The 14,974-nt window shown below is 37.9% G+C and overlaps 1 protein-coding gene across 2 annotated transcripts in view; it reads left to right on the top strand.

The window, feature by feature from the left end:
* Window positions 1-11,740, top strand: part of LOC129780554 (myosin-2 essential light chain) — a 28,310-nt gene extending 16,570 nt beyond the window's left edge. For both annotated transcript variants that reach the window (XM_055788936.1, XM_055788935.1), the window contains 2 exons: window positions 10,561-10,889; window positions 11,064-11,740. In XM_055788936.1, coding sequence (XP_055644911.1) covers window positions 10,561-10,889; window positions 11,064-11,147 — 413 coding nt within the window. In that variant the 3' untranslated portion in view covers window positions 11,148-11,740. The remainder of the gene's footprint in view (window positions 1-10,560; window positions 10,890-11,063) is intronic.
* The last annotated feature ends 3,234 nt before the right edge of the window (window positions 11,741-14,974 follow it).

Raw genomic sequence — 14,974 nt, 5'->3', positions numbered from 1 at the left:
TTTCAGGATAAAACTGCAGCGGCCGTACGTTTTTTCTCTCTGAGTTTGGATCGATTAATCGACGTAAATTATTCGTTCGCTTCGATTATTGGTTGTGCAGTATTCGTTCGATTAATAATCGATTTCTGTAGGAAGTATTCGATTAATCGATTAATCGAACGATTATCGGGGATCACTAGTTGCACGCTAACAGGATTGGTCGAGTTTTAGTGGTATGAAAGAAAGCCAAAACCGTTCAGGCAACGCTACATCATAACTTTTGAATTACTGCTCCGATTTAAATGATCGACATACCAAATTAAAGCCAATTAGTTGATCTTTTTTTTAAAAGCCAGAGTTGCACAACATTTTGATTTTGGTTTCTTTATTAATGATTGTATTTGTTTTTTATAGTTTTCATCGTCTCGGGACCAAAGGCGCTATATTATTTTATATTTGTTTTATATCTCGAAACCAGAGAGGCGGTTTTTTTTTTGTTTTTAAGTTATGATTTTTCAAAGTTTACCGTAATTATTTCGTAATTATTTATTGTATTTATTATTTATAACTTACATGGTTTCGGGACCAAGGGCGCTATATTTTTTATATTTTTTCTCGAAAGCTGAATTTTTTTTCACATGACATATACGAAAATCAGAGAGGCCTTTTATTAGTTTTTGAGTTGTGATTTTTTAAAGTTAAAATGTTTTTTTTGTGCAGGTAGCTTAATGGGTAGAAAATAGGAATAGGTATAGTTATCGGTAGAGATTAAGGACAATGAAAAATATGTATCAGGTAAAGATATCTCAGGTAAAGGCAAGAAATGTAGAAACTAAAATTCATCCGTTATATTTTTCTTATTTTTTCTTCTAGGTGTAAAGCAAGCTTAAAGCTACTTTTACAGTTTCACAGAATGTTCTTTTTCCGAGAACGAGAATCGTTTTACGATAATATAATTTTCATTTTCCGGTCTAAAACTATGATTTAACAGAGTTCCGGAAATTTGCTACACATGATTATAACGGGTTTTAAGTTTTCTTTCCATTGCTTTATAACTTGTGTCCGAAAAAAAACCATAGAGCATTTTCGAATCTGTTTTGGAAATTGACCATGCTTAAAGTTCTTTTGCAGTTGTAATGTGATGACCCTGTAAACTTGCTTTAGCATCATTCCGCTTCAAAACTCTTCCTAAAGCGTCACATTGACCTTTCCCATGGCATGTGGCGAAAAAGTTCCACGCCGTATCTATACCAAACTCTTTTTACATTTGGCACAAATTAAAGACTGTCATCTTATTTTTGTACTGACTACCTGGTCCAACTGAGAAAAAGTGAACTTTCTTAAGGTCAGGCAACTTCCTTTTGATAAAATTAACACAATCTACAATGAATAAACGAATTGCTACGTGGTTATGCTTGGAAGACTCTGCGATTGCATTGAACTGGTAAACTTTAAATCTGAAGTATGATCATCCTTCTAATTTATTTATTTATTTATTAATTTATTGTCCTCGTCTTCGATTTAAAATCGTGTAACGAACGTCCCCAGACCGCGACAAGCCACTAACGCCGAGGAAGGCTGTTACCAACAGAGGTCCGGCTAGAGACCTGCAGGGCAGACTGTTCACGGGTCTCAAACACCCTCTTCTCTGCGCGTTTTTTTGTATAGGGGCGATCCTACCCACAATAAGGAAACTCAAAGGGGGGAAGGACGACATTTCGGGTTTATAGATCTTTTTCTTTTTTTTTGGTATCTATCACTAACGGCACAATGATAGGAACTGCCAAAACCGGAGGTTGCGGATCCAACACGTTGTGGGGAATTCGGGGGAACTTGCACTGCGTCCTGAAATTCCGTCAGGATTCCTCGAGCGGGAAACTCTTTCATCATTCGCTCGGGTAACATTTCCCACTACTCGCACACTCGCACGTCACACGGAAACGGATTCTCGCTTTTTTCCACCACGTTGTTTTTTATTCAATTTTCCGCGCGCGTTTCGTGTTTTCACCACTCACGGATCTCGCGGTCCCCACCAAAGTGCTCTCGTTTCCGATCTTTCTTTTCCGAACTCCTCTCTTTCTTTCCTCGAAACTTTTTCTCCCTTTCCCACTTCTTTGTCAACCTCTCTCTCTTTTTTTTGTTCAGTAGGATACGTATTTCCGATCCACTTAACATCGCAGGGAAGATTGAGTGGAGATTGAATGAGGAATGACTTGAAAACGGACCATTGGGATATGCTGAAAGCATTCTGGATACAACTCGGGTGCCACTGTGCTGAATACGCTTTGGAAGAAGTATGCGAATAAAAGGGCCGCTTCGCTAGACGGACTAGAAATTGTTCCGTTGAATTCATATTGGGTGGAATCCTCGTATTCCCTCTCAGTGACCTTATATATTTCCAGAAAGACGCCGGATTTTGTTGTACTCTATACATGTATGTCCTGTGGCTTTCAGCGAGAAGGTCCGTGTATGAAATTTCAATACTGCGAAGAGTGATACTGTCAGCCACGGTTCTCGTCTTGAATAAAAAATAATAAATAGCAAATGTGTAAACAGTGCACTGTGCGTTTGCCCAATAAAAACCTTGTACAGCGTCTTGTGCAACAAATGAAAAATTTTCAGAAAAATCACAAATCTTCCGTCAGTTAGTTTTCACATATTTAGAATATCTCCCTTGTTGTTCAGCTATGAAATGATGTGGTGATAAATCAGATAATTTATCCAGAAACATGTCTATGAATTCTTGAGTTTCCAATTCCACTAAATCCATGATGCAACGGTCAGCTTGACGCCATTGTTTAAATTGTAAGGATTCCACATTCCTATCGGTCAGAATAGTAACCATTTCTGAGTCCAAATGCTCAGTACCTGGGCAATGTTTACATGTTTTTAACCAACACTGTTCTGTGGGGTTGGTGCAAAGAGTTTTTAACAATATGTCTTGGTATGATTTTACATCAGCTGGAAGTGCATTTCTATCATAGAGAGTTATGAAAATTAGTTTGATATTTTGGTGATAAACACATACGCATACGCATTACATAACACCAATCTTCGTTGTATATATACCTTGCTATCAACATTTTTTTAAATAACTTAGTCTCGTTTTCCTGGACACGCTCGACTTATTTTGTCACTGGTATAGATATCACGCACGAGTGGTAGAGTTTCTTCTGTCAAAGATGCACTACTTAGCCTTTTTATCGGTGTTGTCATTATGCCCGTCATTATGCCCTTGTCCTCCTGTAGTATTTTGGCCCTTTCTGCCATATGTTGAGAAACATCGAATTCCTTCATTATTTTATAGGCTGACCAGCTTTTAGGCAAGGTTTTTTTTATCTGTATTATAGTGATTTTCAACTCATTTGGCTGGTTCGTCACTTTTACTTCCATTTTTGGAAGAATGTCGGGAGTGAGAATTGAACTCGTGACCTTTAGCGTGAGAGGGATGGATGTTACCACTAAGCCAGATCGCCTCCATTTAGGCAAAGTAGTGAGAATACGATACTTCACATTATTGTCATGAGTTTTTCGAAACTTTTCCTTGAGTTGCTGAATGATTTCATCCTCGCAATACTCTTGATTGATTCCAAACTGGGTTTTTCTAGCGACGGTAATGACACTGACATTTAATAAAAAATATATATTCAGCAACCTTGCGAACAGGGTCATTTAATGATGTTTCCTTCGTTGCGTTCCCATTTCATATCCCTCCTATCCGATCGATAAACTTTTACTTAGTCGCGGCAATACATACACGCACTCTTTACAGATGCACGGGCCGAAGGTTGTGCAGTCCACTGATCATTCAACAAGAGCCAAAGGTTGTACCGCTCATGACAACTCTACACGAGCTGATGATTGCGCCGGCTAGTGACCATTCTATCCTGGATTCCTCGAGTCGAGAAAGACGCACCACGCTAGATATGGGGTACAGACTAGGGGGGCATTGCTGATTAATGGTCAGCTGCATCCCAATAGGAAGTATCCCGTGTCGGGCACACGTACAGAGCATCGAAGACTGCAACATACCAATTATGAGAACACTTGTAATACCAACCTCGAGCCAACCGCGAGTAATCGGTTACATATTACTAACATAGTTGTAAGACAAAAATTGTCAAAATATTGGACTCCCGGCCCCGTCAGGCTAACGCCACATGTGCCTTAATAAAATATATATTTTGGAAGAACCTTGCGAACAAATAACTTTTTGAACAAACAAAAACCAATCTAAAAACTTCACAAAATCAAGACGATTAAGAGGGGTCCTCGTAGCCACATTGGTTGCGCGTTCGCTTAGTAAGCGATCGATCGTGAGTTCCAAACTCAGGGCCCTTATTGACCATCTTTGTGTTGTTACAGAATAACTGTCTCCACGCAACAATCATCAGCGATGGAGATCGATCCACGGTCGAAATAAGATCGATTCATCCATACAACTGCTCTGCTCTGCAAGAAACATCAGGTTGTTCTTTTAATAACTCAACAATGATCATATCAACCATCTCCGCTGTCCGGTCTAACTGGACAATGGAAGAACAGAATGCATACTCTTACGCCATACCATATACCATATGCAATGATATAGAACGAATACCCGAAAAATGGCAACTGTGTAATGTTCTGTTTATAGATATGACAAACATGTGACATGTACATAATTCAAATTCGGCTCTGTTACAGCTAAAATGCAAATGAGCCTAAAATAAACAAATGGAATTAAAAAAAGACAATTAAGCACAATTTGTGAACTATGTTGATACTTCATTGCATATTTATCACTATATTCATTACATTCATTACCTATTACGCTGCAAGCGTTTTTTTTTCCATTTGGGAAACGAAATAAGTAATGAATTTTCAGGGTTAAACTAACACACTTCTAAAATAAAAAATAATAAATGGAAATTTACTTTTCTGTATCGAATATGTATTTTATGTTTTAGAGAATAACGTTTTCTCACAAATTGTGAAATATTATCAAACTGAAATTGTGTTCTATATTATAATGGTGAGTTTTTGTGAATGTTGTGTGTTGTGGAATATTTGAAAATATATAGCCAAATGGTTAAGTAAGCGTCAGGACTACGTGTTTTGAACAATCGAATAGCTGCACAATCTCCATTCAAATTTTTGGATTGCAAAACTGCGTTCTTTAAATTTTCGCGAATTTGACGATTATTTCAAGTTAAATATGGATAGTGAATGAGCGCACCTTGTTCCTTAGATCTGCCTTGAGCTTACCGAGCAATGGCAATGACAGCTAAATTTGCAACATATCTTGACTCGCGATAATATCCTCCAAGGCGCCTAGAAGTATGTCCTAAGGTGGGCCAACTTGCTAAAACCACTATTCAGCCATCTTGGAAGTCTACTGTGTTTTGTTTGTAAACAAAACACAATACGCTTGTGCCCAGGCTCGCTCGGGATCAGTCTGTCTCTTTCACGCTACAAGCAAATAATTCCCCTTCTGCTTCCTTCCGTACTGTTTTCATATACCGCTCCCCTAATCAACTTAGTGACGAAACGGCCTAACCTTAGGATATACTTCTAGGCGCCTTGATATCCTCTTGGCCGGGGCGTGATTGCGTGATAACGAAACTCATAGTGAGTTGCCAGAATTTCTATTTTAATTTGATTTGCGAAATTCGTTTCTGTTTCTCGTTTATTTAATTTATTTTATATAATTCAATCATTTATTGCGCGGTTGTTCATATTTAAATACAATATTTTATTTTTCATTGGTATCAAAATTCACCAATCGATTGATCTCAGCTTGTAAGCTTTGAAAAAGGTTACAGTTTTGAACGGTTTCGCGACATTCGGCCGAGCATTGTCGTGATGCAAAATAACTTTATCGTGTCTTTGCTCGTATTGTGGCCGTTTTTCCTTCAGTGCACGGATCAAACGCATCAATTGTCGTCGGTAGAGGTCCTCCGTAATGGTTTCATTCGGTTTTAGCAGCTCATAGTACACCACACTCAGCTGGTCCCACCAAATAGACTGCCTAACCTTCTGGCCGTGAACATTCCGCGAGGCCGTCGATGCTGTAGCATGGCCGGGGTATCCATACGTTTCCCGACGTTTAGTATTGTAGTAATGGATCCACTTTTCATCGACAGTAACGATTCGATACAAAAAAAACCCTTTCTTTTATGCCATTGAAGCGGTTGTTCGGAAGTGAAAAAAACGGCGTTCGATGTCTCGTGGCTTCAATTCATACGGCACCCAATGTCCTATCTTTCGGATCATTCCAATTGCTTTTAAACGATCGGATATGGTTTGCTGAGTTACCCCAAGTGTATCTGCAAGTTCTTGTTGCGTTTGTGACAGATCTTGATCGATTAAAGCCCCCAATTCTTCATCTTCAAACTTTTTTGGCGGTCCGGAACGTTCTTCGTCTTACAAGTCAAAATTACCACTTTCAAACCGTGCGAACCACGTCTGACACGTTCGTTCAGTTGGAGCTTGGTCACCATAAACTTCCACTAAAATGCGATAACTTTCCGCAGCTTTTTTCTTCATATTGAAGTAATGAAGTAACACTCCCCGCAAAAACACTCTCGTTGGTACGAAATTCGACATATTCGAAGTGGTAAAAAACTATGTTGTTGATGCTTCAACTTTTTGGCATATACTGAAAAAGACGCGCAATGACATTAGCTTTCCAACGAATGACTGGAAATTTGATTCACTGAAATAATAATCAAGTTACACCATCTGTTGTAAAACCGAAGAAACTTACCGGTACACCTAATAGTAGACTAGAAATTCAGCTTTTTCGATTTTGCCGACATTTTCGAAAATTTTTAAGCACTGAACTGATAGGTATTTTTTTACCAGCAACTATTTTTTTAGTGCACTTCCTAAAAAAATCCTGGATTGCACTCTAAATGCCTACTTTTAGGCAAATGTTTTAAAACATAGTTTTTTTTCTTGTTTTCTATGTATCGAGAGGAAAGAGAACGATCCTGGTTGTCGATATAATTTTTAGTATGCCGAAATCAATATTTCAGGAACACTTGTATTTTAGTTTTTTAAATATATAATTTTTACCACTTTCATGCATATTTGGACGATTGTACTCGTAAAAAAATTAACTTTTTAACCGCCTAGTAGATATATTTTCAACAAATGGAAGGCATTTGAGTGAACTTCCTAGGAAGAATTGTGAACTGCGTCCCAAACGTCTATTCGACAAAAAAAGCGAAAACTTTGAAAAATTTTGTTTCATGGTTTTTGAGGTGTCGAGACTAAAAAGACCTAGACCCTGGGACCATTTGATATAACACAGCAAATATATTCTTTCTGAATAGCAATATTCAAAAATTCAAAGTTTGAAATATATTTCAATAACCGAGATCGGAAATCGGTCTAGCAATGTAACAATAACGTATTTTCTAAAATGAATATATCCGGCAAAGTCGCAAAGAAAGTTGAGAATTCAGGATTGTGTATCCTAAGCACGAAAAAAAAATAATACACGTCTAAAATTTTTCGAAAAAGAATGAATTTACGAGATTTGGGCAAAGCAACTTTTATCGGTAGACTCCTTGTTCATGGAATTGCTGATGTATTCCATTTCTCAATAAACTTGTGTACATTTGAGATGAAGGTAGACGAACCCATATCAATACCTTCAAACATTCACGTTTTCTTACTTAGCGCAAGTTCATGAGTACAATCGTAGAACTGTTCATCGATTGATCTTCTAACCGACCCCGTTGAATTTACCTTTTACTAAAAAAAATCCTAGTATTTGTACCAAAACTCATCATTATAATATCGGATTATTTTCAGACACAATTCTCGTTCAAGATTTTTCAACCACTTGCAAATAACATGTTTCTCCGTTACATGGAATAAATGTTTGATACAGAAAATATGATAGAACAAAGACAGACCCCTCACCTCTTCTCCCCTTAGAGAGGGGGGAGGAGTGTATATTCACCATAGAAACGTTTCGTGCCCCCTAAAATCTTCACATGTCAAATTTGGCTCCATTTGCTTGATTAGTTTTCAAGTCATGCAGAAATTTGTTTTTCATTTGTATAACAGCCTACCCTAAGAAAAGGGGGAGGAGTATCTAACTACAGTAAAAACATTCATTGCACCCTAAAACCTTCACATGCTAAATTTGGTTTCGTTTGCTTGATTAATTCTCGAGTAATGAAAAAATTGGTGTTTCATTTGCATGACAGCCCCTTCTAAGAGAAGGGGGAGGGGTATCTAACCAACATAGATTCATTTATTGCACTCCAAAACCTCCAGATGCCTAATTTGGTTGCATTTGCTTGATTAATTCTCGAGTAATGTAGAAATTTGAGTTTCATTTGTATGGCAACTTAGTATCACCAAGTGCGTTTTGCATGGACCGGAAGAGATGATAATCACTTGGAGCCAGGTCCGGACTATACGGTGGGTGCAATAGGACATCCCATCCGAGCTCCCGTAGCTTCTGGCGGGTCATCAAAGATGTGTGAGGCCGAGCGTTGTCCTGGTGGAAAACAACACCATTCCTATTGATCATTTCTGGCCGCTTCTGGTCAATCGCCTGCTTCAAACGGTCAAGCTGCTCACAGTAGAGAACCGAGTTGAGGGTCTGGCCATAGTTGACCAGCTCATAGTGGATGGTTCCCTTCCAATCCCACCAAACACAGCAAAACCTTCCTGGTCTTCAATCCGGGCTTGGCGATGGTTTGGGCCGGCTCACCGCGCTTCGACCACGATTTTTTTGCTTTAGGTTGTCGTACGTGATCCACTTTTCATCACCAGTCACCATCTTCTTCAAAAATGGGTCGAGTTTGTTCCGTTTCAGCAATGACAGTAGCTTTCCAGTCACAGTGCATCGCAGGCGTTAATTCGGTTTAAAAGATTTTTTTTGCGTAAACCCGTACATCCAGCTTATTTGGAATCCAATCTTCTGCAAATGGTTCCAAGCGGTTTTATGGTCTATACCCAGTTCCTGGCCAATCGAGCGAGTGCTCACATGCCGGTCTACTACACCAGAACGAAATCGATCAAACCAAAGCTGTGTTGTGCGAATCGTTACAGTATCGGGTCCATAAACTACACGATTTCTTTCGGCCGCCTTCGTTGCAGTTTTACCTCGCAGGTAGTAAAAACGTAAAATATGGCGAATTTCTTGCTTGGTGGACTCCATCTTTGACGCGCTATAACTTGAGACTGGAAAGGACAATCACAACACTGTCAAATCGACACTTGTAGCACATATTGTCGTCTTTAAATAGCCGTATAGTATGACCCGATGCGATAAGTACAACAGTGTTGCCATATATTGACAATATACGACATTTCTTTTTCCCCAACCCAATATAAATATATATATATAGCTGTATTAGCATATGAAGTAAAATTCTGATCATACGCAAGCGTAACATGAGCAAATTTATAAAAAATGCAAATTGGGGGTCGTTTGGTATTAACAAGTTTTTCCGCACAGTAACTTGATGTTGATAATTCCTTAATATTTCCCTTCGTTGATTGTATTGTTTTCACATATTCACGTTGGAGAGTTATAACCCTTCTCTTCGTTTGCCGAGGCATTTTGATTGAATGTAATATTTTTCCGTTTACTATTTTCAACAGTAGAGAGCAGTGGCAGTGTTCCGAGCTCGGAAATACAATTTTCTTAACCAATGTTAAAGTTGCTAAAACTTAAATTATAGACCCATTAAACGTAAAAATAATAATTGTAATCATATAAACCCAATTTTATTTTATTGGTTTTCATGACATGAAGCGCTATGACTCAGGAATAACATTTTATTGACTGGTTTTTATAGCTGGTTCGTTGATGTTGTCTGGCATCAGTGTCGAAAAAATAACGATGCTTTCACGAATACAAGCAAAACCATTGCAGAAAATTGAAAAACGAAAATTTAATCTTCAGAGCACTAGCTTGAGTTTTCCGACGTTTTTGTATTATACATTGCGACGAAAGATGAAAATTTAATATTTTGTGAGTAATCGATTAGATTTTGGTTCATATTACTTGATGGGAAGTGTACAAAAACGAAAATTTTCTACACACTGTTTCGCAAAATTGTTGTGATGTGGATGTGTTTCATTTTTTGTATACAGGGTGGCGCATAAGTCACGCAACGCTCTCTAAAGAAAAAAAATGACCGCGCTGCAACTATCGAGCGTGTTGGTTCCTAAGCGGTTCAGTTGTCGACTTTGTATCGTTTTTTATTCGAGAATAAAGATTTTGTATCGTGAGACATTTTTTATACGATTTTTATGTGCGAATCGGTTGTGTGACTTATGTATGCGCCTTCCTGTATTTACCTTATTAACGTCGTAACTAATAGAATCCGAGTTGATTGGATTGTTTGAAATATTATATTGATTGATGAGATTCGAAGATACATACTTTCTAGAACAAGCCTCAAGACTGTTGAGAAGGGAAAATATGATGGCCTTTGATTCTTTTGGGCATTTCAGTATGAATTTAAGAAAAAACTGTTACCCGAAGATGATTTTTAGAGATGATCGAGATTGCTCAGAATTAGCAAACCGCAATAATCATTCTTTAATTTCGGCTCTTTCACATAGAATTCCAGGAGGCGTTCAACCTATTCGACAATCGTGGCGATGGAAAAATTCAGCAGCAACAGATCGGCGAGTGTCTGCGGGCCCTCGGCCAGAATCCGACCGAGTCGGACGTGAAGAAGTTCACCATGCAGTTGAAACCGGACGAGCGCGTTTCGTTTGAGGTTTTCCTGCCAATCTATCAGGCCATTTCCAAACAGCGTACCGCGGATACGGCGGACGATTTCATCGAGGGGCTGCGCCACTTCGATAAAGATGCGAGCGGATTCATTTCGTCGGCTGAATTGCGACATTTGCTCACCACGCTGGGAGAGAAGTTGGCGGATGATGAGGTGAGATTCTGTTATAGCACTGTGAGACTATTTTGCCATTATCATATCCAACCGCAAACTTATAAAACGATATACAATTGAGTTAAGAATGTTTAGTTCTTCCTAAATTGTATAAAAATTCTAATTCTCTAATTATTATCAGCTATCAATTACTATCCTTTCCTATGTTCATAGGTTGAACAACTTCTCCAGAACCAAGAAGATTCGCAAGGCAACGTTAACTACGAGGAATTCGTTAGGATGGTGATGAGTGGTTAAATTTCAGACGCCGCACGATGTGCTGTTAATCCACCATATTTTTACTACCATATTGAATGAACCCACTTTAGGCATTTACAATTCAAAAACTTGTGCCCGATTTTATACACAAAATAACAAGTGGAATAATAGAATCATCATCTTCTTTTTTCATATTTACGGTATTGCGTGATATCAAGGTTTGCACACAGTATAAATATCATAAAAGTGGATGGTCGTCTATTTCTTTGGAATTAATCACGGAAACTGCGCATCTCGAAATCATGCTGTATCTATTCTAAAGGAAACACACATATTGTTACTTAACCGATTTAACTATGTTTTCAGTTTTGTCTTCATCAATAAGAGGGCACTTGTAGTTTAGGGATAACAGTTCATCGAAAATTCCATCAAAATTTTAGTATTACTATTAGCTTCCATTGTGTATTATCGCCGCCATTTGGATTACGCATAGGATTCTCCTTTGCAGAGTAAGAATTCGACCTTCACGAAAAGCATTTCTTTTTCCACTGTTTTTAGACAGAAAGACCGCTATATCTATGTAAAACTGTTATTATATTTAAATTAATAAAAGATCATAATTTATACACAAATATTCTAGGTAGGCCACTCAGAGATGACATTATCCTTCTACATACGATTTTCAAGTCTGTTTCTCTTATATTGTGGTCCCAAGATTCCAATTTCAAGTGCGAGTTCGGTGTTTGGGTCTAGTCGCTAGGGAAATAACGGTTCACTGTGGCCCCACCGAGTCGCAGTAAGGCCTAAATACTGTGGAGGGAGCCCTGGCCCCCACAGACTCCGCTGGCGAAAGAGTTTCTTTTAAATCCCCTCGGCTATTCATCACTCGCCACGGATACCTTGGAATAGGAGTTACCCTTACGATTTTCTAGAACTTGTGATAAAATTTCCACGCCAACCCTGCTCATTTCCGGACTTTCTCAATGATTTCAGGTTTAATCACTAATTGAGGCCCTCTACACGCTGTGGAAAGAATCTGATACAGGTTCGAAGCAAAACACAGATGGGTAAAAACTTTTGTAAGGGTGGGTTTAGACTAGTGATATATTCATGTGAAGAAATATGATGAGATTTATAGAAATCGCATCAACCGTTTACACTAGCGTGAACTTCTATAATGAATATATTCATATTTTCGGTGAATTTATTCACCTAAAGTAGAACTGCATCCAACTTTAGTGATTTCTCACCAGTGAGAAATTCACAAGAGTTTACATATGCTGAATTTATTCAAGTTATATATACCTCGAATAAGTATATCATATTTATTCTCACCCGTTTACACCTATTTTCACGTGAATAAATCCATCTATAGCTATAGTTCTCCCTAATGTAAACCCGCCATAACGCACTAATACCTGACGATCAGCGAGAGGAAAATGTCCAACCCACTATTGACGAATTTACGTTGGATTTACAACCAGATGACGCAACGAGTAAAATGAGGATGTTTTGTTTTTTTTTGGTATGAAATTCGTTCAAATTTTCTAGAAAAATCAGAATTTATCTTCAAATTACCCGGTTTTATGTATTCTTTCCACGCTGAAAAGGTTAGAAAATCATAATTTTACAATGTGCTATGTACATTACGAGGAATGGCTTGTTATAAGTATTGTAACTTTAATTTTTTTTCAACTAAGTAAACGATGAATAGGGTATTTTGCGCTAAAAATACTGCAAATCCTTCTCGTATCGGCCTCTACATAATCAATGATATCAGCCAATTTGATATGATATCGATTTCATCGCAATTAACCATAGTATCAATAACCGATATGCATCATCAAACTTAAAATTTTCGAAGATTATCTATGACTTTGGTCAAATCGCGTATTGAAATCATCGGCAATATACAAAACAATAATTTTCTAACCATATACTGACGACATTTAGTGGCTGAAATGAATCTAAATAAAAATAAAATTAATAATTACGACCGAATCGCGCTTTTCAGTGCGTAAAATAAACAAACACCCTCACTTTTGTAGTTCTGAGCTCTAATGTAGGTGTCGCATGAGCTGATTCAGCTTTGCGTAAATTCGTCAATTCTTTCTAGATTTTCGTAGTTTTGAAGGCAAAGCTATATATTTTCAATTTCATGTATTCTTTCAATTTCGTGTAATATTCATATACTTCCTGATTATCAGAAAAATATCTGGGGGAAGCTGGGGCGATGCATGAATTAGGTAACATAAAATCTCATAATGAGGGCAAGTTTAGAAAAAAGTCCTATTGCGTGTACGTGTTATCGTGATTGTTTGTATGATTGATTGTTAGTAAAAATCGCTGCTAATTTTTTTCTATGAATTAAATATGATCTTACATGGAACCTGTGTGTTGTCCAAACAGAAAATATGAAAAATTGCACACATTTTGTGCGCATCAAATTATTACATATACTTTTGTCGGCCGATAAACATATTTTTACATACAGTTTGCGACTTTTAAATAAGAAGCACCTTATCTTTTCCCACTAAATTTCAAAAAATATAAATCCCATACGTACACTATCCAATCCAACGATATCAATGATTAGCTGTCTATTGATGTAGGGTTCCAGCTAACAATTTAATCGCTGAACCAAAGAGAGAAAGAACGGTTCAAAAGAACTGATTAACTTAGATGAAGTGTTAGTGACTGAACCGTTCATCAAAGTGATCTGCTTTGCCCATTTCTAGTTCTTCCTTCGGTGTTTGCGGTGAACGGGAAGATATACAATGAGAAGTGCCTGTCGGAAGTTGCCGCCTTCATCATGAAGTATCACGCAAAAAAGAATATGGTTTTTTGGCCGGAACTAGCCTCGGTACATTGTACGAAGAGACATCACTGGAGGAGATGACCTGTTTGAAGATATACATTGTATCGAAGAACGCCAACCCTCCCAACGTCTGCAACCCAAAGGACCTCAAACAAAGGATCCACTCCAATAATTTTCGTGGTCAGAAGAACATGAAGAACATGCCGGCATCTAACTTTTCATTGGCCATGGCTAAGGTTCATGCGAAAGAGGGATACTTTCAGATTGTATTCATATAAATTCGACATAAATCGGTTCAGTAGAACTTGAGATATCGTGTACGCTAGTCTGAAAAAAACTAGTTTCGAGAAAAAACGCGTTTGAAGTTAATTGTTATGGCCGTATACCGCATCACTAAAATGGATAAAACTTTCTAAATAATGAGATTTTCGAAAAAGTATTTTCTAGTGCATATTCTTGAATCCCTAAACTTCAGAAATATGAAGAATTTTTTTTTATTATTTTCAAATTTCTAGACTAGAATATTGCATTAAGACCTTCAAAAAAGTGTCTGGGAATGGACTTTCGCGATAACTAAGTCAGATAAGTTCGATAAAACTGTACAGTATTCCTGGCCATTGCAGTATAAAGGGAAATGAACAAGCAGAAAAACGAGCATTCAAGCAAGAATAATGTGGAATTTATGATATTATCTACGAAACCGTGACCGGAATAAATCGCTCCAGAAAACAACTACAACAGCAAGACCAGTTCAACAAAAGTCTAATGTCTCAAGAAATATTGTGGCGCGGGAAAACATCATGAGTAGAAATGCCTCACAGAATAAAAGAGTAACTTCTATTATAAATTGAGTTTTTCGTTTTCGGGGTTTCGAATTTTTTTCTGAGGTCAATGTAATGGGGGCGAAACCCCAATTTAACGAGGATAAGGAATCGAGGCGGCCCAAGTCGCCAAGATGACGCCATCCGATTCGACCGCCGACCCGCCGTCGGAAGCGGCGGTCTTTCGCACGCAAACCTGTGTTCCACTGATTGCCCGGTTAGTTTGA

Source organism: Toxorhynchites rutilus, chromosome 3 (assembly GCF_029784135.1).
Source record: "Toxorhynchites rutilus septentrionalis strain SRP chromosome 3, ASM2978413v1, whole genome shotgun sequence".
Classification (NCBI taxonomy): domain Eukaryota; kingdom Metazoa; phylum Arthropoda; class Insecta; order Diptera; family Culicidae; genus Toxorhynchites; species Toxorhynchites rutilus.
This window is presented reverse-complemented; position numbering and strand designations above follow the sequence as displayed.